General features: G+C 37.7%; 2 protein-coding genes across 4 annotated transcripts in view; one reads left to right on the forward strand and one right to left on the reverse strand.

The window, feature by feature from the left end:
* Window positions 1-15303, reverse strand: part of ptbp3 (polypyrimidine tract binding protein 3) — a 62997-nt gene extending 47694 nt beyond the window's left edge. The window contains exon 1 of one of the 3 annotated variants that reach the window (XM_039676996.2): window positions 15161-15303. Coding sequence is in view for 1 of the 3 variants with exons in the window: in XM_039676998.2 (XP_039532932.1) it covers window positions 15161-15164 (4 nt within the window). In the remaining 2 variants the exon portion in view is untranslated. Of the gene's footprint in view, window positions 1-5820; window positions 5851-15160 lie in introns of those variants that run through there. The other 2 variants (XM_039676998.2, XM_089126386.1) reach the window with 2 other exon arrangements.
* Window positions 14215-23060, forward strand: hsdl2 (hydroxysteroid dehydrogenase like 2). Its single transcript, XM_039676999.2, has 12 exons — window positions 14215-14253; window positions 17832-17978; window positions 18793-18956; window positions 20352-20450; window positions 20555-20669; window positions 20788-20891; window positions 21005-21103; window positions 21453-21647; window positions 21778-21849; window positions 21968-22108; window positions 22623-22751; window positions 22834-23060. Exons 2-12 carry the CDS (start codon window positions 17962-17964, stop codon window positions 22944-22946), a joined length of 1248 nt encoding a protein of 415 aa, XP_039532933.2. The 5' UTR covers window positions 14215-14253; window positions 17832-17961; the 3' UTR covers window positions 22947-23060.
* The last annotated feature ends 918 nt before the right edge of the window (window positions 23061-23978 follow it).

Below are 23978 nucleotides of genomic sequence, written 5' to 3' on the forward strand. Positions count from 1 at the left end.
GTCACTGACGTTATTGGCATGTGCCAGTGGATAGTGACATTTGTCACTGACATTATTGGCATGCGCCAGTGGATAGTGGCATGTGTCACTGACGTTATTGGCATGTGCCAGTGGATAGTGGCATTTGTCACTGATATTATTGGCATGCGCCAGTGGATAGTGGCATGTGTCACTGACGTTATTGGCATGTGCCAGTGGATAGTGGCATTTGTCACTGATATTATTGGCATGCGCCAGTGGATAGTGGCATGTGTCACTGACGTTATTGGCATGTGCCAGTGGATAGTGGCATTTGTCACTGACATTATTGGCATGCGCCAGTGGATAGTGGCATGTGTCACTGACGTTATTGGCATGCGCCAGTGGATAGTGGCATGTGTCACTGACGTTATTGGCATGTGCCAGTGGATAGTTGCATACGTAACTGACATTATTGGCATGTGCCAGTGGATAGTGGCATGTGTCACTGACATTATTGCCATGTACCAATGGATAGTGGCATGTGTCACTGACGTTATTGGCATGTGGCAGTGGATAGTGGCATGCATCACTGACATTATTGGCATGTGCCAGTGGATCAAAGTAAATCAAAGTAAATCCTACACCAATTTTGTGTAGCCAGAATTTTAGATGTGGGACAGTAGCTGTACGTAAACATCGAACAAGAAAAACGAAACCTAAAAAGATTCAGTAAAACAACACTACTTATCTACAAACTAACCAGCTAGCTAACAAACGTTTCAAAACATTACAAGCTGAGTCACACATTTTGATTCAAATCTGGGAAAGTCAAGGATTTTGGTCTGGGCAAAGACAGCTTCCCTCACAGGGCGGGAGAGAAACACGGTGCGAAACAACGTGGGAGCCAGGTCCATCCGGGACACTGCATAGTTCCCATTCCTCGCAGATGAGAAGTGAGGTGAGGAAGAAGGGGGAGATCTTTGGGTGAAACAAAGGAGTACAGTAGAACAATAGCCCTCTCTGCCCGTCTCCCAGCCCTGCTAGCCAAAACACAGGCCGCCAGTGCAGACAAGAGTGCCAACGGAGCGCTAACAATGCTCAGCAGTGAAAATACTGAAGGCACTGCAGTAACACAGAGCAACATGAGGGACAGACACACGCAACAGGTTCTCTGTGGCGCCTGATGTCAATGGAGACACTTAAAGCCCAAAGTATACATTGGTTTTGATGCGAACCAAAGGGTGTGCGTACAACAGTTGTGGCAGAAAAGCCCTGATATGCTCAAGTTCTTAAAGACCTTAAATATCACAATCAGCACAGTACACACACAGCCAGAATTTACTTTTTTCTTTTTACTTATTAGTTTGTCCACATGGTGGCAACAATGACAGTTGGTTCAGTCAAAAACAAAACAAAAAGACAGACCAAACAACTACTGGAGGCACAACAACAGACAGGCCCGGATAATGTCGTGTCAGGACATTCGCTCGGAAGAATAGAAGAAGAAAAGCAGCGGATCCGCCATTGTGTGCAAAGTTTAGAACAAGAACCAAAACAAAAACGTTGGAGAAGGATATGCGGGTTTGTATCGCTCTTTATGCAATCTTCTTCGACTACTGCACAGTATATCACAACAGAGTAATGCCACCTAGTGGACTATTCTGTCTCAACACTCACTTTGTGCATACGCCGTTGGACGCACTCCGTTTACGCGGTCATAAAAATGGGGCTGCCGACTCTACCGATGGTGAAAATTAGGTTGCGCGGACCGTTGTGGAACGCAGACAGCCAAAGAATACTTTGGGCTTTAAACGCCTGACTAAATTGACTAAGATGCGTTTGACTTTTTGCCTCAGGAAGAAACCACCATCAACTCCCCAAGGCCCAGACATTACCCAGAACCCCTAGAAAGTGCATAGAGACCAACTTAAAATCACCCTGAATGGGTTAGCTGCCTTGTAGAAAGACCCTGGCACCATCTTTGCATTGTGCCAGTGAGTTCTGCACGGCTACACAACAACAACAACATTTTCAGTTAGTTCTCAAATACATCTGGAGCAACATAAGGCCTGTGCGCTCATAACTGCTGACTAGGATGAATGGCATCTGCTGAAATAGCAAAAAATGCAGGTGAATTTACACAACAGGATCAATGATGAAGCAACAGTGAGAGGTTTTTTCATAATACCTTAAACGTCTGACTTTGCAGGTATTACAAAATATACAAATACAGATGGACTCTGTGGATGGGTGGGATTTTACAGTGTTAAAAAAACTTTGATGGAGTATGAAGTGTAAAAGAAATAACAGGATTTTCTGGTCATATGATTGAGGCATTCTTCACAGAATTAACCCAACAAAAAAAATAAAAAATTAACGGTCACGAGAAAATAGGTGACGGATTGGGGTTGGGAGAAGTAATAATGTTAACCCATAACACAACTTTACACCATGATCCCAAGGTGCTATGCCGACTTTATGTTTTTGCTATATTGTTTCTGCATGTTGGACATGCCACATGACTTGGATTTGGCTAACAAATTTGATTTAAAATAATCAAATATTAATAAGCAGTGTAATAATGCCTTTAATATTAAAACAAATATGGGAAGTTTTTATGGCATTGCATTTTTTAATGTATTTTGGAATAAATAGATTTAAGTAAAAAAAAAAAAAAATAACATCACCTCATTAACCTACATATGGTTTGTTAGACTACCTTTTTTGTGTTTAAATTATGACGAGAAAAAGCATTACCATCTTACAGGTCCCATCACTCAAGACGACACCCAGTGATGGGACCTGTAAGATGGCAATGTAAGATTGACACCCACTCTGTTGCTGTGTCAATTGCTTTGCTGTTTTGTCAGAGAAAATGAAATGGCGTCAGGCAGCAAAGTGTTTTTGGGAGGATATTTGAAAGACGTCCAGTGACTCTCGTTTAATGGGGTGTACTCTTAGCGAGAGCAAAAAAACAAACAAAAAAAAAAACGATGCATTTGGGATTTTCCCACCATCATTCAAGGGAACTTAGAATTTGGGAAAAAATAGAGCACTTTCCTCAGCCATTGGTTTTTTTTCTCTTCAATAGGCTGAGTCATGTTTTGACAATGCTTGCTTTCTTTTTTCATACCACAATGCTCATGAATAATGGAGCATATTGGCATAATAATAGAACACATGGGTATATGAGATTTTATCTAAGTTTTCCAAGCCAGTTGAAGGCTCAGTGAATTGGGCGAACCTGTTTGAGGCTTCAGACATGATGCTCTGGTTAACCGAATGGCATCTGTTGTGCCCGAGTTTGGCAGACTCGTAGGGATTTGCACTGGGGGAGACAGGGGTGTGTTTGGCGTGGCCGACCCCACTAAATCTAGTCCCTGTAATTTACTCTGGGCTGTGTTTGCCACATACTTCACTCCTGATGCATTCCCAGGCATCCCTCAGTTAGAAGCAATGACTTTTACTATATACAGAACGCCATGCTACCAAACGATCGCACTACGCATACACTCAAACAAGCTAGGATGTTTCAACCCATTTTTGCATCAAATATGAACAAACCCAACAATTCAGGTTTAAAATTTTTATTTTTATTTTTAAACCCAATGGTTGGGTTTGTCCATATTTAACCCAAATGCACTCTTAAAGATTTAGTTGTTACATAAGCATGGTCTTTACAAATGATTTATGTAAAACCTTGTTACACTCGCGTTTCATACATGATCCTTATATCCAAAATGACACAGGCAGGCAATGATTAGGTTTTTCACCACCAGCGGGTAAAAGCCATTCATCTCACAACTCAGCACAGACGGAAATAGAGGCTATTCTCTCTCAGTGCTTGTGAACAGACTGTTAAATAAATGCACTTTAATGGGAAAGCTGTGTAATTTGGACTGTAGAAAGGAGTTAATGCCTTGAACCTCGGGACTAGGTGAAAATGCAGTACTTTCATAAGTGTTCCAACATTAACACTGAATGAAAACAGAGCCGACAGTTTTCAACGCTATTTATTCAGCTCATAATATATTAAACAGCCCTGCTAACCCTCATAAAGGCAATGCACTACATCTACATACATCAGCTGTTTGGATAATGTAAAGCGTTTCACATTTCACGTTAAACTGCAAATGTTGAACACTTCTAGTCACATGATGGTCATTTAGTTTTTCTAAACAAATAGGTGAATGCACTTGAATGACAGGACTATCGTTGGGATAGGGGGAGGGGGCTTTGTGAGGGTGTACGTATAAGAGGAAGATGATGAATGGCAGGAAGCCGGACATCAATAACAACAACAACAATCCTCTGGATGGATGGTAAAAGGGAATCGTTCCATTACGAAGACTCATATGGCTGAACACCTCAACTGAGAGGCTGTGGGACGAGATGACAAAATGCAAACTCGCATGTAAAAGAACTCTGAATGTAAAAGGGAGGGACAGTTCACATTTAGTCATTCCAAACGCTGTGCAACACAAATCAAGATGCTTTGAGGAACGTTCATGCTGCTCTTTTCCATATAAGCAAACCATTCTGTGAAAAATACCATGAAAGTAGTCCATGACTCTGTTCCAGTCAAGATTATCTCTATTCAATTTACACACACAAACACAATCTAAATACCTTAGAAAATACATTTGGTTTAAATACATTTTCTTTCAAATAAGCAAAAATTATGTCAACTATGTTACTAACCAAACACCCCCATGAAAACTAAAAAGTGGTTTATCCCAAAACCATGTGACCACTATCATGTGATGTCATTTTTTCTGTGGTAGATATTTTAAACACATTATGGTAAATATCTTTTATATTTACTTGAATAATGTGAGGTTACTTGAATACTTGAATAATGTGAGGTTAACCTATTCAAGAAAAAGAAAAAAACATTTGGCTGGTCAGACATGGCCTGCCATTGAAATTATGATGCAAAATGTCCACAATGTTACTGCCATCGTCAACTATGTTTTGACTGAATTTTTACACTTTAAATATCTAGACTGCTGCTTTTAATATTTTATGGTGTAGTTTACGTACACATTGTATGGGTTTGACATTCTTAAAACTATCAAAATAATCTTTAAAGTAGATTTAGGATTAAAAAAAATATTCTCGTCCTTCGCGACAGAGAAATATTGAGAAATATTTGAAATAATGGCAAAAACATTTTATTCTTAGTCTTTTTAAAGAATAACTGTACATATTATATAGACAAAAGAACTGTGTAGAATAGACCAAAACACATTTGAGTCACTTAAATCAGTCAGTCTGTAACATAGTCGACAAACTCACAAGGGGAAATTCATGTAATATTAAAATGGTTGCACTGAATTTGAATTTTTGAATAATGCTTTACTAAATGCACACTGAAGCACAGGAGCTGGTTCTGCATACTGTCATTGTCCATGGTAACATAATAAGGAACTCTCTGACAAAAGCCATTGTTGCTCGTCTCCACATCATTTTTTTTTCTTCATCAATCACTGTAATGTGTGAGTGCAATGATCGCAACCAATTTACTTGTGACCACAATGTGACGTACTTCCGAGCAAAACGGGATATTAAAGGAGGGGGAAAAGAATCTAATTTTATGCCGTACTTGATTGGATGGTTAAGTGCGAAAAATATGAAAAAGTTTTGAACAACACGATTGTTGTTTTGGACTTATTAAAAAGAAATGAAAGAATATTACGGTTAAATTGCTTCTTTGGCATGAAGTGGAATAACCAATGTATCATGCATATAAAGAACAAAAACTATTTTTATGTCATGTCGACAGACAATGATGTGATGTTTGAGACCAGCGGATAACATGACAATACAAATGCTCAGAAAGTACAGAGAATGACTCACTTTGCGCAGTCACTCTTCAGATCCTCCAGTGTACAGCAGGAAGTGCACTATATGAAAACAAGGAAGTACAGCACAGTCTCCTGTGACACTGTTCAAACTGGCCAGATCAACAGCACCAGTATTAAGCAGATTTGATGATAACAGCTAATAAATGCCATGCACTCTCTCACAGATTAAACAGGGTTTTATAAAGGAAATAAGTTGTGTAGTATGTGTGGAAATGAGGCTGGTGTCCATATGGCAGACATGTGAGTGGGCGAAACATGTCGTCGCCTTACTGAAATCTAGAAAACGTGGGTATATTTGAAATTCTGCACAGCCGAGGTATAATGGCACAGCATTTAAATATGAACTGGTTGTAGGTTCCGAACATCTCTTCTATTTTAATTTACATATCTGTGAAAATACTATAGACTCTGCAAATAACACTTTAAATTACAGCATTCAACATTTACAAGAGATTTCATAAAGCCTAAACTACCTGTCAAAGTGTGTAAAGGTTGGTTATGTCTCAATGCAAGACAGAGAAATGAGAGAATAAAAGGGAAATTAAAGAAAATGGCAAAAAGACTGACAAAAAAGCACATGCATGATGTCTCCTGCGACATTACAAAATGATTAATAAGAGTCCAAGATAAAGGAAAGGAAAAACCTGGGCTTCAAGTTTTGTACCATTTTCAAAAAGTTTAAATTTAATGAAAGTAATTGGTGTAACCATCAAGTAAAATGTATAATACATGCATATAATCAAGATTTTGAAATATATTTTTAAGAAAGTATTCCTTGTTAAATGTATTTTGTACCAATATAATTAATTATTCATAAATATCCAGCCTGTTCTCATCCCAAGGCATCATATACTGACGCTTTTGCCAATGCATATAGCTACATCCAACGCACATGGCACCTTTAGCGTCAATATGAGACGCAGATATAAAATATGGGCCAGAGGGCGCACCCTAGTGGTCTAACCCTAACCCTACACCAGACCTAAACCTACCCATAATAGGTAATCCCATTATCACATTTTATAACTCGATCAGGAGTCACAAAATGTATGTCACATTCAGAAATTCGATCAGGAGTCATATTCTGCATTGTAACTTTGTGAAACATTAGTAAACCACACATCTTTATTTAGAGCAGGTTGTCTCGATTCAAACGAACAATCAATAAATTGCATTGAAGTCATAAATTGAGTTCTCACCAGTGTTGTAACATAAAAATCTCCAAGGGCAATTTAAGCCAGCAACTTTTTTTTTTTTTTTTTTTTTTTTTTGCAGTGTACTTTTAGGTATGCCACTCCAAATCATGTGAAATCATGAAAAATGCCTTCAGGCTGTAAAGGGTTTAAAGTGACAGCCAACAGACAGCGTGCATATCACTTAAAGCTTGAATGATCTGTATCAGCAAATCATGATGACAAGAAATAGGTAGTTGGTATCATCTGCAAAAATCCTGATCAGATCCTCCCTAATTAATATATCAGGACCGTTGTATCACCCTGACCTTTTCAACTTTAAGGTTTTTCAAGAGCCACCTATAAGACGATTTAAAAACACAGGTCAGCTTTATGATGTGCATTTTACATCTGGCTTAAAATAAAAGTTCTATCACATCGCCATTTTCACATGCCGACAATAAAAACAGACCAGCTGCTTTCAGATAAATCTTCATAAGGTCTCCAAGCCCTGTGAGGCCAGCCCTCACATGACAATGTTTTTCTCTTTCGTGCTCTAGGCCTTAATAAAATCAGACTTGTGTGGAGAAAAGACCATTCTCCATTCTCATCTTGGATCTAGCCGTACGTTCCACCTCTCTTTAACTTTATATTCTGACCCACATATAACGGCAGATTCGTTACATTTAATAAATCGGTTTGCAATAAAAGCATTGATCTAGGATCAGTGCGTGTCTTCCATGTCCAAAACAGTTTGATTACATGGACAAGTAGAAGCTGATACCTGATAAGCACTCATTTCCTGCCATGCTATATGACTCGCAGGTGTAGATGCCGTTTTGAATAGTCTGCCCTCATGTGTCATTGTAGTAAACTTCTTTATTTAACTCGTCCCACATGCTGACAAGCGATACCTAACATCATCCAACTTGTTGAGAAGAGGTGTGCTATTTCTAAGCGATCTGACTTGTGATTTTTGCTTGGCAGACAATAGAACAGGCAAAAGAAGAAATTCGACTTGCATTGAATGAGGGATGCCAGAATATCACAGAGATAGGGGACTTTTGACTTGGATTGGTAAGAAAAATCCTAGCAATCATACAGAATCATACATGCCCTAAAACGCCCTGGCAATCACCCTAGCATTGTGCCAGCAATTTCAAAACAACATTGGACCCCATTGACTTAACCTCTTGTTTAGTAAAGTGGATCGTTTTGCAATTCAACAGGGGTTCAAGAACCAAAGATCGAAGGTTGTAGAGATACCCTATTTGGTGGGATGGTCAGAAATCCCACCCACTACTCAGCCGCAAACAGACACATCTATCTGACACTAGGTGGCACCATAAAGGCAAAGGTTTTGCAGATACAGGCAAAAAGTGATCAAAAGTATATTGATTTGTTGGTGCTTTATGAAGATTGGTCTGGTGTTCCAAAAAAATTACCTATATATCTGCGAAATGCAAGGTCCAATCTTAGGCTATGTTTACACAGAAACGATTCTGAAGAGAAAACGCAAAAGTGGCGTTGCGTTATCACTTTTTATTCAGCGTTTAGAAGCACGTTTTGGGTGGGAAATCCGTGTGCATAATGGTGACGCAAAAGTGTGTGAAATGCAATGTAGTATGCACTCCAGGCAGCTAGGTGGCAATGTGGAGCACTGCCACACAACAACACCAAGTCCGCGTGCCTGCGTACAACCTTCACTGTCAAGCAGACTTTTGCGTTTTTACCCTTTACCCTTACACGCGTTTTTCAGATTTCCACTCTAGAGGGTGGTATCACTTTTTTGCATTTTTAAGCCCCAAAAACGCAGTTGTAGGGGCTTAAAACATCCGATAAAAATATTTTTACGTTTTCAACCGTGAGCGTTCTCGCGTCCACACAACTGCGCTTTCGTTTAGTCTCGTTTCGAGACCTTTTGCTATGTTTGCACCTCCTGTCCAGACTAAAACGGAAAAAACGAAGACCTAAAACAGAGAAGTTTAGAAACGCTGCAGCTCCGTTTTGCGTTTTGAATCTCCAGAGGGCGTTTTAGTGTAGATGGGACAAAACGGAGGAGTTTAGAAACGATGACGCAGAGGCTCACGCTCGGCTCTATGATTGGGTGTCATCAGTAATGACGTGTCCTTCCCTGATTCGTCAGCCACTGTTTACACCGGCACGCGCATGCCCAGTGTTGGTGAATGGTCACGTGATCCGCGTTTTCAGTTGTTTTAATGTGGACGGAGATCAATTCTAATACGCAGATAAAACAATGGTGTGGACGGAGATCGTATTCGTTTTAATTCTCCGTTTTTAAACGAAAACGGAGTAGTGTGGACGGGGCCTTAATGAAATTTAACATACACAGACAACCGGACAGCCTGAGGAATCATGCCAGTCAAGTTAGCTCAAATTCTGCCCACCAGTGGCACCACAACTGTAAAACGCTTGTAACTTCGTAGTCGTATGATCAATCGAATGTGCAAATGCTAACATTTTCTAAAAATATTATGGTTAAACACGGCTTATTAGCTATTAGAAAATAATGTCAAATCTGAGAAGACATTAAGAAATTTAGTAGATTTAGAAGATGTCTAGTGGTGGCACTACAACACATTTTTGCTAATGGTTACAAAAAAAAAAAAAATTAACACCGAACCTAAAGTTACTCAACCTAAAGGCATAGAGATATGTTCACAACCTGATTGGTCGGCTTTTATATTGTATATATTTTACGACAAAGCTTGCCGAACATCCAAAACAATGCTGTGTTCAGGTTTAATCCAACCAAACATGCCAAGTGTGAAGTCAATTGGCATATCTGTATCCATTTCCGCACAAAAACTTTTCGCAATTTTGAGTTTGTCGATAAAAAAATTCCATAAAATCATCCTTAAAAATTATATTAGAAAAAAATGCATTGCAGTTGTATCACTGAATCATCTACATAAACATTTAATGCGCCCCTGATTATCACTCCCTGCAGCTATTTCATATTTATTGCTATTTCCAAAACAAATAGAAATAGGTCTGTTAGAATCTTACAAAAAGAGGGTCACCTGAAAGTATCAAAGATTTCTGTAAGACAAGACCGTGAGATGAATGTGAAAGCCCTCATGCAATAAAAAGAAGGACAGTTGTTTTTCCAACCCTCACTCGCATAATGGTGTTCTCATGATGTAACTCACTCACCACGATCTAGCAGGGGTACTTCCCCAACATCTCACACAGGTTTGTGGGACGTCTCGGCTATCATGCTGCGAGTCATTCCTGCTCCCACACTTTGCCTAATTATCGTCGCTCGGGCTTATCGGGAGGATACTGACAGGATGAAACATTTCCTCCTGAAGACAACATTAGTCTAAAAGTGAAATGTCCTAAATGAATCACCCACATGAGGCAGCAAAGTGCCCATCACATGGTTTCCATTTTGAAGCTATTGTGATTGGGTTACAATGCATTATAATGAACTGCAGGAGCGATCATTTCTAATTCATGTGGCACAGAAGGCTGGAATCTTTTTTTGTGCAACAGTGAAAAAAATAGTGCATTATTTGGATGAATCTCACAAAACTGCAAATATAGCCTACAGTATGTATATTTAACACTAAAACCAATCAATTAAAATTACATTTTACATGCCTTGAAACAAAAAGGACCCATAGATTCACAGTATTTGTTATTCTGAATTTAATTTGATTTGAAAAATTTCCTGTAAAATCTCATTTAAAAAAAAAAAAACATGTCCATACAATATGAAAAGATATATTTTTGGCATGACAATGGATGTGACAATGCAAAAAAAAAAAAAAATCTCAATGGTCAATAAAAATGGCCTTAATTTTCTTTAAGCAAAATATTATTTTTATTGATTTTAGGTGAATATGTCCTGCACATTCAGTGAGATTCAGGTTTAATATAATATTAAAGATTAAAAATTATATAAATGCCATTATATATGTTTCCATGCTCAAAACCCACAAATATTGGTTTTGTTTTGAGCACAACAAGCACCCTTTTGAAATAAGGGCATTGGTTCTGCTGACGACCGGTCGGGCCAGTTTACAGCCCACAGAATAACATTTCTAAAGTACACTATGGACATTACTTCAGCACGGTCAATTATAAAGTTAGAGCTTAAGGTGACACTTGCTTTTTTGGAATGTGGATGCCGGTCAGACCAAAATTTATTTCAGAATTATATAGGCCTTAGGCCGTATTCAGACCTGTAGATCATTTGTTTTGTTCTGAAACAGGAATTAAAATGATTACAGTGTTTTCTTCTTGCTTTGGTTCGCTTTCACAAGGCAACATTTCTTAAAAGGACCAAAATGTGTTAATAGAAGTCACGTGCAAGTTAACCGTCCTCCCGTGAATCATAGCGGTTATCTGTCAGGATGGATGGACAACAGCTCTGCGTTCACATTGTGGCTTTCTTAGTAGCTGCCGTTATATTAAGTTATTAGTCTCAGAAGGAATCAAGGCTTTGTATACATTTGTTGTACCTATTTTTGGTGAAGAGCAATTAGGCACCATTTTAAAATGAACAGGCAGCGCTTTGTCTTTGCAACTTTCAGAGAAATTAGCAATTAGCATTAGCAGATTTTCACACAACGTGTATATTTACCTATCATACATTGTGATATAGCTTGGTTCGTTGGTCGAAAGGAGAAGAAAAACAATGCTCCAAATGAGACGTGTGAAAACAGTTGGCCATGACACACAAACACAGACCTCCACTGAAGCTCTGCTAATATTACTGTGGGAAATGCATAAGTAGGCTTAAAGCCAGTTTTGGATTACTTTTTCTTCAGTAACTCAATAGTTTTTGATGTGATGTAAATGCAAGTTACTTTGTTTTGCCATGCATTGACTGACAGCTCTCCTGTCATCATGTAGAGAGAAATTGTAAGCGCAGAGGCGTTGTGTGTGCGCAGTGTGTGAACATGATGAATACTGTATAGCTCTAGACTAAATGTAATCATCTCACTTGAACACAAATAGATTCAGCATTCCTCAAAATGTATTTAAAAAGTGTTTATTACACATACCTGCAATATGTCAAATTACACAAATATACTTTTGCATATTAACAAGTATATTTGCTGCTGACCATTGATTATCAAGCAAAAATGACTGTATAAACATTGGTTTGTTAGAGCTGCACCCTCTAAATTCAGACGTGAATTTGCATTTCCTTCAGCCTGAGGCTATTCATTGCACTTTTGGAGAGAAATGGCCTTTACGTTTGCCAAAAATAGGACTTATTTGTTGTTAAAAAAACTGCAATTTCAATGGAGTAACGCAATATTGTAATGCATTACTTGCTTTACCCAACACTGTCTCCGGCTCTTATAGCACTTAACCTAAAGATTTGTGCTGCAAACAGTGTCGAAAGCAGAATTTTAGCAACTACCTTCCTTTTTCCCCTCCTACTTCTGTATTAAAGTGTGAAAAGGTTCATGACGATTGCAGTTTAGAGTTGTATAAACCCAACTAACTGCATGTCAAACATTTACAGAGCACTTCTTCATATTAAGTTTAGAAACAACATTAGGCTATATCATTTTTTTTTTTTTTTTTTTTTTTTAAAGCTCTGTTCCATTGCATCAGTTGTCTGATATCAGGCATTACCAGATGCCTTTGTTATAATTAAAGTGACACAAACTGAACCCCTCAGTTCCACCTCCACCCAGGTGGACACCACAAGCTTCCACATTTATTAAAAGCCAGTGAGAGACAGAGAGGCAAAGTAAAAAATGGGTGTTCGGTCTTTCAGAAGCAGAATGTAATCCCCTCACTGGGGAGATGTGGGAGTTGTTTGATGGTGGAAATCCCCTGGGAGTGTGAAAATGCACAATTATCTAATGCTTTCACTTCAGCAGAGCTGCAACTGTCCTTTATATATAGTATACTGTACTACATTACCGGCTAGGATCACAAACTGATAAACACACTAAAAAGGTGCAAAATGCTATAATGGGAACTGCCACTGTTCTTTGTTCTTTGTGGACAATGTGACATGTTTTCATGAGCCTATAGACATTGAGACCCTTCAGCATTAACCAAACAAAACCATAACCAACTTGCACAATTCAAGCTGTGGAATATCTCTTTTGATTAAATTAGTGCTGGCCGATGATAAAACGTGATTAATCGCATCCAAAATAAAAGTTTGTGTTTGCATAATAATATATGTGTGTGTACTGTGTATAATTATTTTGTATATATAAATACACATTTGCATGAATATATTTACCTGTATATACTTATCCATAAATGATATATTAAAACAAATTTTCTTAATTATATACATGTATTTATATAGGCTATACAAAATAATTATACGCAGTAGCTACACGGACATATATTAACACAAACTTTTATTTTGAACGCGGTTAATCGCTGTGCAGCACTAGATTAAATCCTATTTTAAAAGCAATTCCTGAACAAAACTGATCCTTTAGATTAATCAGTTTAAACTGGATTGAATCCCTGCATAGAAATACCTATTTCCAAACTATATTGCAAGTGAAAAACAGTATGCGAGTCGAGTAGTATGTCCGAATTCATAGTATTCATAAAACAGTAGGGGAAAAGTACTACTTCCGGTGAGATTCTGAAGTGTGCATCCAATGAACACTTAACTATCCCATGAGGCCACGGTAGAGGAGTTGGGAATCGCCGTGAACCGAAGCAATTGATGCTGTTGGTCAAATTTCTACATGACAAATGTCGTACGAAATTGCCCGCTAAACCCTTATATAGTGGACTATTTGAAGAGACAGTACTGGTGTTTATAACCATAGTTAACATTATTGAGTGCACTTATTCAATCCCACAGTGCAACAAATTCAGAGGATGTTGTTCACAGCGTTCACTATAAAACAGTAATTGAGTGAACAAGTTAGCAATTTCAGCAGCAGCTTCAGAGCCTATTTATAATGTAGAGGCGGAGCTTCAGATTCAAGAGAGCATTTGATTGGACAGCAAATCGATGAGACGCTGAAGTGCCGAGTGATGTCATCAAAACCATTGATCATATTGGCGGAAATGAAAGACTACATTTTGAATGTTTATCTTCTAAATGTGAATTTTGTCTTTGTTTTGGAGGATACTAGCTTAAGATAACAGTATGACAAACATTTATACTAAAAGTAAAAAAAAAAACTTAAATTTTGGTTTCATGGGGACTTTAAAAACGGCCAGTTCAAAAGAACCGATTCGGAGAAATGAGTCACTGGAGACGACAAGCAAAGCAACAATAAGTGAGTAAAATATAATCTGAACACCACGGAATCCCTCGCCCACACGAGTGTAAACAATGACAGTTCAGCACACTAATACAACACCATATACAACGCGCAAAATAAACCATAAATAGCGCTCGAGCTCTCTGACGCGGCGCGCGACAGCGTACAATGGAAGCTTTTACTGTCGAGTCGCCGTTTGTGCAAAAGTCGTTAAACATAATATCGCGATATAAAGATAAACACAGCATTCTTCTTTTACAATTCTCGCATAAAACCCACTCGAGAGCGTCGGTGGGTGAAAACGGGAGCGCTAAGAGCGCCAGGAAACACTGTTTTCAGACTGATTCGCTCCAGAAACGCCCCTTAATGGCTTTAAAATGGCAGCAACACACGAGGAGCTCTTATTTCCTTAATTCTTACCACTTCACGGATCTATTCACATCGAATTCATGTCGTGTATATTGAATAGCAAGGGTTGAAAGCAAACGAGGAATGATTGTATAACAAAAGCTACAAGCAAAACGTTCTGTAATTCTAAACAAGCGCACTTCCTTGAATCTAACTTTGATTATGGTTTATTCACAGTGCCATACGCCCATATTTTGCATCTCAACAACATCAACCGATTATTAATGTTAACCCATAGCTCACGCGTCAAGCGCATCACGAGTTTAATACAAATCAAAACGCGAAAGTAAAATATTGATATTTCATATTTCCACTGCATTTGCATTTATAAATAAACAAGCACTCTCAGGTTAAATCTCCAGCAGTTTACACATTTGCTCCCTCCCCCACTTTTCCTCCCATGCCATTTCTGACGTGCCATTATTATCTTTACATACAATAATGAAAACACTTCAATACATGAGCAACTCAACAAGCGCGTAATAGGAAAATAAGACACTGTAAATTCACATACCCATCCATTGCACAGAGCAAAACAGTGGCGAGATGAAATAACAATGCAAGCACAGGAAAATGATGAAACGGGTGTTACTGCTGTTACTACAGTTCGACTCCCCAACACAAATTCACTCTCTCAAGCACAAAGGCACGCACACACTTCCTGCTCCTGACGTGAACACACACACACACATACACACATGCATACATGTACAGACGCTTCTCTGTACAAAATGGCCTCCCCCTTTCAGCAGACACACCTTTGAAGAATCGCGTAATAATATATGTGTTGTTGTTGTTGTTGGACGTTTTGTTGAAAGCACCAATATAGAGTTCGTTATTGCGCGCGACAACAAGTTCCGCGCGTTCACTGTTTTCAAGCGCAGCGCGTGCTTTTGGATAATTTGATGATGTATCAGCTCTATGAACTCTATAATCTTGTTCCTGGAATATGTTAAAGCAGGGTTTAATCATGTGTAAAGACTTTTTTTTCATACAGTAAAGAAATGTGTAAAATATTATCTGGAAAATATTTTGGCTACATATATTTAGCATACACACACACATAGGCCTAGCTATACTAAAATATGTTATTATATTATATTCCAGCTGTTTTTTTCCTAAAATGAACCATACGAACCATTCTGGTGCAGAATTATTAACTAATTAATGTCACCTAATTAAGCAGTTTGTTTTTTAATAATGATGACTATTTGAATAATGACTATTTGTTATACACATTTCACATCAAGACCGCAGTAAAGATGTTATCCACTCAGTACCTGAAGCGTGTAGGAACTTGTTACACTTGTTAGACCAGCTGAACTGCAGTCTTGTGCTCACATGAAACCTGTCACAAAAAGCACTGTGTAATCGCACCTTAGCCTGCATGTAAATATACATAAAGGCTGTTTTAAATATATATAAAGAAATAAATGTGAAAACATTTATCAAAAAAAGAAAGAATATACATTTTCTAAATAAATAAATAATACATCTAACAGTACAGTAATATATAAAGAAAACAAGTATTTTCTGAATATTCATAGGCCCATTTATTATTTCTAATATTAATCACAGTATTAATGGGGTGTTTATACATGAAAATATATAGCATGCCTTTTAATTTTTAGGATGGGTTCCCTCACACGAGGATGATCATTTGGTTTGTGGCCTATAATCCGCATAGCACACGTACGTCTGCAAGATGTCTGTTAAAGATCACTTCATCTGGAAAGCATCTGCTGTTTACTAACATCTGATAGACATCTTTAAAATGTCAGTTTAACATACATTCTAAATCGTTACATCTTAAATGCATCTTCTAAACGTCTATTTGACATCTTACAGGAAACATCCTATAGACGAATTGAAAAACACTATAAAAAATACGCCTTCCAGATGTAAACGCACATCAAATGGACGTCTGGGAAAAGACTGATAACCCCTGGCTCATATCTATGTATGTTCATCATACAGGCTATCACTGTTATACAGAGACGGTGGATGTCATGGTGGAGGTGTTTACATTACGATTGTAATTAAAACAATTGAAAAATTGTTCTTCAAACAATTACACATTTCCATGGTAACACTGTAGCCAAATAACAAGTGTTTTTAAAGGGAACTATCATTAATCACGATAGATGACAAACATGACACAGGGGTTGAGGCAATCCAGGGGAATGAAAAAAAATCACAAAAAAACAAAAATGCAAAACCAGGTAAACCATTTAATTAAGAAGGCCTACATATAATTGCAACAATGTCTATTTGGATGACGAGCACAGCTCTGCAACACATAGAGGGTGCTATAAGCTGGTAATGTTATCATAGAGAATGAGAAAGAGCTCTGGGTGTAATTTGGCCATAAAGGGTGGAGCTAGATGGTCCAACCCCACCCATAACTCTATCCCTCCACCCATTAGACCCTTAGAGGTAGAGCTGAACCTTGTCAAGCTCCGCCCATGATGCCAAGAGAGCTGGAGCTCAATTTGGCTCTGCAGCAACTCTTGGATCTCTGTGTGCTTCACACAGAGACAGCATATATATATATATATATATATATATATATATATATATATATATATATATATATATATATATATATTTCACTGTGAAAAGTTGTGAATGGTTCCAAAAAGCCGAACAGTACCACTTTTTGGGTACCCTGTTGGGTACCTAGCACAGTGGTACATTTATGGTATTAGTGTTTATAAACAATAACCATTGTATCTTTGTTATTATTGAGAAGGGATGTAACAATACCTCATGATAATGACTCATTATCATTTTGCTGGGATCAATAATCTACTGGAACTACTAACTTTATCTTTTTATTTGAAGAGTAATTAAAACATTTACATTAGGATTTTAAACATGACATAAATTAAACAAAATTATAAGTAAGGGATAATCCACGGCTAGCTGTGCATTAATGGAAAATATTCCTCCAAACTCTGATGCATATTAGAAACACCTTCTTTATTGTAATCTTAGCTGAAGTTCATATTTACATGCAAGCCGAACAGGCAGTGTGTTAATGCTACAAGAGACCCTTGGTACATCAAGAAATAATTTGTTCCATTATTTATGTGATTGATCCTCCTTGTATTCTTTATTTTTATTCCACCCATCTTTTTTTTTTTTTTTTTGCTGATTATTCGAACTTTTATTGCATATTTCAGATGCTCCGCGTTCATGAGTTTACCGGAAGTGCAGACGAATCTGTCACTAGAGTAAAGGGCGAGTTCACAGCCTGCAATTTCGGTCTTGGCTTGAGTCTAATGTTAGACACAGAACAGCTCAGACATCACAATGCTGCAGAACACTGGGTGAGTTTCACTCTTATTCTTGCTGATAAAGGCGTATGTTGCACTATTTTGCGCTTGATTGTTGCTGACTAGTATTAAAAGACTGTATCGAGACATTCACGCGATGTTGTTGTGAATGACATAAGAGAGCTGGACTGTTTCGTCAAAACTTTGCAGCCATAATACACAGTCAATGTCAACATTTTGACATTGATTTGGCATTTCAGTAGATTAACCCTATGCATCGTTACATATTTATAGTATTTTTCTAAACTAGAATAATTTGACCTTTACCCTATTTTCCCTTGCGTAAGAATCAAGGAATGCCAACCCAAATACAGCTCTTGATTAGTGATATATTATTGGACAAAACGACACAAAAAATATGCGATAACAAAAAGTGTCACAAATACAAGGCAAATAGATTATGTATCCTTATATTTTATATATTTATGTCACTTTTGTATGTCTTATTAATGTGTGTGAGTGTGTTTATGTACTGTGTATTTTTATACTGTGTGTGTGTGTGTGTGTGTGTGTGTGTGTGTGTGTGTGTGTGTGTGTGTGTGTGTGTGTGTAAATATTTGACATTGTCAAAAAAAAAATTAGGGAAATCATTATGAAACATGACTTAATTTCAAATGTTTCCGTCTTCAAAACTAATTGCAATTTTAATTGTAGAATTTGGTATGATATGATGACTTTGACTTCAGATTAGATAAGAATATGATTATATCCATCTCTGATTAGTTATGTTTTGTTTATCTATTATTGTTCGCATAGTGCACTGATTACAATATGATAAGATTATTATATGATTATGCATTCATTTTAGGAAGCTGGCTGGATGTACGCTCTTCATTACCGGAGCGAGTCGAGGAATTGGCAAGGCCATTGCTCTCAAAGCTGCGAGGGATGGTGCCAATGTGGTCATCGCTGCCAAAACTGCTGATGTGCACCCCAAACTGCCAGGCACCATCTACACAGCTGCAGCAGAAAGTGAGTGCATACCCTTACACAGATTTAGGGTACGCTTACACAACAACAGTGTAGTACACACTGAAACTTTTTTCCTTTGAGTTTATGAAAAGTTTAGCTTACAGACGACACCGTTATCAAAAGCGACCCCTGTTCACACAGATCCACGAATGCGACTAAAAACGCTGCATTATTGATGCCAGGCCAGTAGATGGGTGAGGTCACTTTGAAAAGAAACAGAACACTATAAACTGAACAGGTTATACACATGCGCGGGACATCACTGTTTTCAGAAGTTCGCATTTTTGGTGTTTACATGAAGACGATAACGGTATTATTTTCAAAAACATGCACCTTTGAAACCAGTTTTCAGAAGATTGCGTTTTCACGCCTCAAAAATGTCATTTAAAAGCCCTCTTAAAAATGAATACTACAGAATGGATGATTGACAAGTGTTTTTCTGATAGTGTAAATGTTGTGTATTTAACTTTTCAACTCCGTTCTGAGATTTTTTCCCTTAAAATTTGTTTTAAAAGCCAAATTCCCAGTATAATTCTACATTATTTGAAGCATTGAAAATGATTTGATCATTGTATGTTTTGTTATTCGTATTGATTTATTTACATTCGAAAAAGGGCCGTGACATTCATTAGTGTGATGAATTGGTATTAACAGGCGTCAAGTGTGCCAAGAAAATATTTCAGGCACCATCCTACCACTGCCACACTACCTGGACTGTTGTCACAAGGCCAGGAATTCATGCTGTTGATTGAGGCTTTTATTATTGGCGTTTGGCTGTTGGTTCTACCAATCAAACATCACTTGAATGCTGCTGAATGTTAATGTTTCACGGTTCACCATATACATCACCTTATGCATATAATGTACTGTACCCATCTTCTGACTTCAGCCAGCATGATCAAGCATCATGTCACAAAGAACAGGACGTCTCAAACTTGTTTCAGGACAGTGAGTTAACATAGTTCCCATAGAAGACTTTTTAAAGCATGAACAGAACACACAGTAACGTTCAGAAGTTTGGGGTCAACTTTTTTTCAGCGTTTGTTCTCCTCATAACGTGTGTCTCTGCGTTCAGTATCCTCCACAACTGATCGCAAACTGCCTTTCAGATCTGCAACACCCAACTTCCTACAATCCAATCAATTCCTGAGGACGAAATCCAGTCCGACTTACCTTTTCCTCGTACGTCACAATAAAGCAATCGCAACTTCCATTTCGTGCCGACTTTAAGTCTATTACATCATTCTCAATGGTTTGTGGGATGAGTAGCTCTTTCTCCAATAGAAGATGGTTAATAAGTGTATTAGATCTAAGAGAAGAAAGAGTAAGTATATTGTTCCACTTTTTTATCATTGTTTGTGAAAAGACCATGAACAGATATTGTCTGTGTGATAGTTGAAGCTGCAGGAGGGAAAGCACTGCCGTGTATCGTGGACGTCCGTGACGAGAAGCAGATCAGTGATGCCGTGGAACAGGCTGTGCAAAAATTTGGAGGCGAGTTACAGCATTTGAAATGTCTATTCTTCTTAGATGGTGCACGTATTTAGCGCTCAGCTGCGTTTTAATTAGTTTTTCATTTCTCATGGTTCTGATGACAGGGATTGACATCTTGGTCAACAATGCCAGTGCCATCAATTTAACAGGAACTTTGGACACTTCAATGAAGAAGGTCGACCTTATGCTGGGCATCAATCTCAGGGGAACGTACCTGACGTGAGTAGAAGCATTATGTATTGAAATTCACAGATCATTGCCAAAAAACTCTGCGTCACAGATAATGTCAGACAAGGATGACTTGTTTTGAACACACAATACTCTGTTTTCATTACAGATCTAAATTGTGTATCCCACATCTTCTGAAGAGCAAAAACCCTCACATACTTAACCTCAGCCCACCTCTCAACCTCAATCCTGTCTGGTTCAAAAATCACACGGGTGAGCGGAAGAGCCTTCTCACATTCTGTGCTTAAAGCCTTCGGATTTAAACTATCACTGAACATTGGTGACAAATAATGCCACTGATTTTGTTTTCCATCATGTCTATGTAGCGTATACTATGGCAAAGTATGGCATGTCCATGTGTGTACTGGGAATGGCCGAAGAGTTCAGAGGATCTATTGCCGTTAATGCCTTATGGCCCAAGACAGGTAATGGGTTTCATACTTAAATAATTAATTAAATTAGGAGATCATTAATGGATGAGTCGATATTGCGGACATTGTCTTCTGTGATGTACTGTATATCTACATAATTTACTCACGCTCATGTTGTTCCAAATCCATCTTCAAAACACAAGTGAACATGAACATATCTATGCCTTTAGGTTCTGTGTTAAAATGCCAATTGTGAACGCTAAGCGGACCAGAAGAACTAAATGTTGTTGTTTTTGTCCGGACCAAATGAACCAAACCAAGTGTGAAGTTGTGAACACAACCTTAGTCAAAATCGACTATGATAACTGAAAATATGATAATAATCGAATTACTCAACCTTCAGCTATCCAGACGGCTGCCATGGAAATGTTGGGTGGTTCTGGGGTTGGTAAACAGTGCAGGAAGGTGGAGATCATGGCTGATGCAGCCTATGCCATCTTGAAAAAACCCTCCAGCTTCACGGGACAGTTTGTTATTGATGAGGACATTCTCAAAAAGGAGGGCATTACGGACTTGGATATATATGCTGTTGAGCCAGGTTGGTAAATGTTAAAATTATCATTACTAATATATGTACTACTATTTTGTTTGTGTAAAGGTTTTCAAAGGCCCTTCAAGTATTTTACTTTAAATGTCGACATGACACAATATATTTCCTTTTTTTTTAGGTCATCCATTGCTTCCTGACTTTTTCTTGGATGAAAAGCCTGAGGATCTAGTCAAGCTAATGGAGCAGCATGGTGTGTTATGAGGCATAACCAACACATTTCATCCGTTTTTGTTCTACTTGGTTCATTTACTTTCATTCTCAAGCGTACTTCGGAAGACCACTCAGTGTCGATATTTTGAACTCTTCAGGTGCCACTCCGGTTTTCAAAAGTGGAAAAGCTGATTCTGCCCCCGTGGGACCTATTTTTGAGATGTTCAACATAATCAAGGGAATTCTCAATCCAGATATTGTGAAAACCACACAAGGAGTGTATAGATTCGATTTATCAGGTAGTTAAACCATTCCAGTTCCAGTTTTGTGGCTTTGAGTGTGTGCTCTCTTCTAACACTTTTCAATTTTTTTTTTTTGTTACACTGAATAATAAAAAATAGGCTTTGGAAGCCCATTTCTGCCACATAAGGAAAAAAAAACGTGCTTTGGTAAATTATAATAATCACACAAAAAGTCACAATCATAACATTATTTGGAATTATGACACCAAGTCAAAATCACATACTAATTTTGAGTTCAAATTTAGATTTAGAGTCAAAATAATTGCTTACTTGATTTTTGTATCATAATTTAGTATCGATTCCAGTGTATTTCCACTTTTTTGTTCCATTTCAAAGTAAACTATCCCTTTAACTAAAGGCTACTGGCTTAATAAAAAAAGGGACAAGCCGCATATGTCCTGTCCCAACTTCCTGTTTCAATAGGAAATACTTCAACTTGGGAATCCATTTCATGGGGCCTTCAATGTTACATCTGTGCTGTTTTAACAAAGTTGTCTGGCTGGGTTGGCAGGCGAGCATGCTGGAGTCTGGTACATTGACCTGAAGAATAATGGCGGAAGTGCCGGCTACGGGGAACCACCAGTCAAAGCTGACGTCGTCATGGCGTTGGACAGCGCAGACTTCGTCAAGATGTTCGGAGGTATAAAATGTGTTGGTGATGGACTTCACACACTACTGACATAACTGGAAGCACTGATGAAAACCTTGTTCTTCGTCCATAGGGAAGTTAAAGCCCACCATGGCCTTCATGTCTGGAAAGCTGAAGATCAAGGGTGACATGGGCCTTGCCATCAAACTGGAGAAGATGATGGCCTTGATGAAGTCTAAGCTGTGATATGATCACTCACTCTGTTGCCTTAAATGATGTACATGATCTCTTTTCTATATCACTGTTTTCATTAAACCATTTGTCCAGATGATACTAATTTTAATAAAGGATTTTCCTTTAGTTACATTTTCTTCACTGCAAGTTAAGGCGAGACACCTCAGGTGAATTGGGTAAACAAAATAACTAATAAATATCACCAAACTTCAGTTAATTGATTACATTAATAATAGCAAACTTTTTTGTATTACAAGTTTTCAGAAATTGTATGTTTAAATATGCAATTGTCTAATTAAATATGCACTGATTTGCATACATTTCTAGAACAAAAATCTGAACATTGGATGAAGTCAGGTTAAAAATTGTTTCATTGATTTGATATATTAAAGCCAAAGGTTACATTTCTGCCATTTTTTTTAAAGAATAAAATGTATAAAATCAGCATAAGTATCTATGAACAAACCCCTTTGTAAAAACCTTCATAATATGGATAAGAATAAAACTGTAAAGTTACTGAATTGAAGATTTATCGCTCAAAGTAGGACAAACTCATTTTGAGAAAAAATCCTTACTATTGATCCCTACTCAATACTAATCGAAATCTGCAATGCAAATAGATAAAGTGCTCTAAAAGAGACAGTTAAAGGCAGTTTTCTGTCCACTAGTCTGAAAAAACTCTTTATGGAAAGCCAAAAATCTCAAAATTGACAGATGTAATTGACAGTTTTGCCTCCAGTGTCTCCACTTAATAGATTTGTCATTGCATCAGACTCTTAAAAAATGACCACCAACATACCATAATGAATATAGCTATAGTAAAACCATAATTAACCAAAATAATATAGGAGCTCATGCGAACAGTGTAAAAAATGTCTTTCTCTCTCTCTCTTTTTGTTACTGTGGTTTTACTATCATAATTCTATTATTCTTTGAGGGATGGAGGTTTATCTCATTGACACTGATTATGTATTTTGATTTATCCATCTTGAAAGTGGTTTTAAGCCACTGCTTATAAAACCATGTTTTTGAACGTAACTATTA

This window comes from Pimephales promelas, chromosome 23 (genome assembly GCF_988280905.1).
Source record: "Pimephales promelas chromosome 23, fPimPro1.hap1.1, whole genome shotgun sequence".
NCBI classification, from domain to species: domain Eukaryota; kingdom Metazoa; phylum Chordata; class Actinopteri; order Cypriniformes; family Leuciscidae; genus Pimephales; species Pimephales promelas.

Coding starts and splice junctions, on each gene's coding strand:
- hsdl2 (XM_039676999.2), top strand. Junction 22,109..22,622: donor GTATAGATTCGATTTATCAG/GTAGTTAAACCA, acceptor CTGGGTTGGCAG/GCGAGCATGCTGGAGTCTGG. Junction 22,752..22,833: donor CTTCGTCAAGATGTTCGGAG/GTATAAAATGTG, acceptor CTTCGTCCATAG/GGAAGTTAAAGCCCACCATG.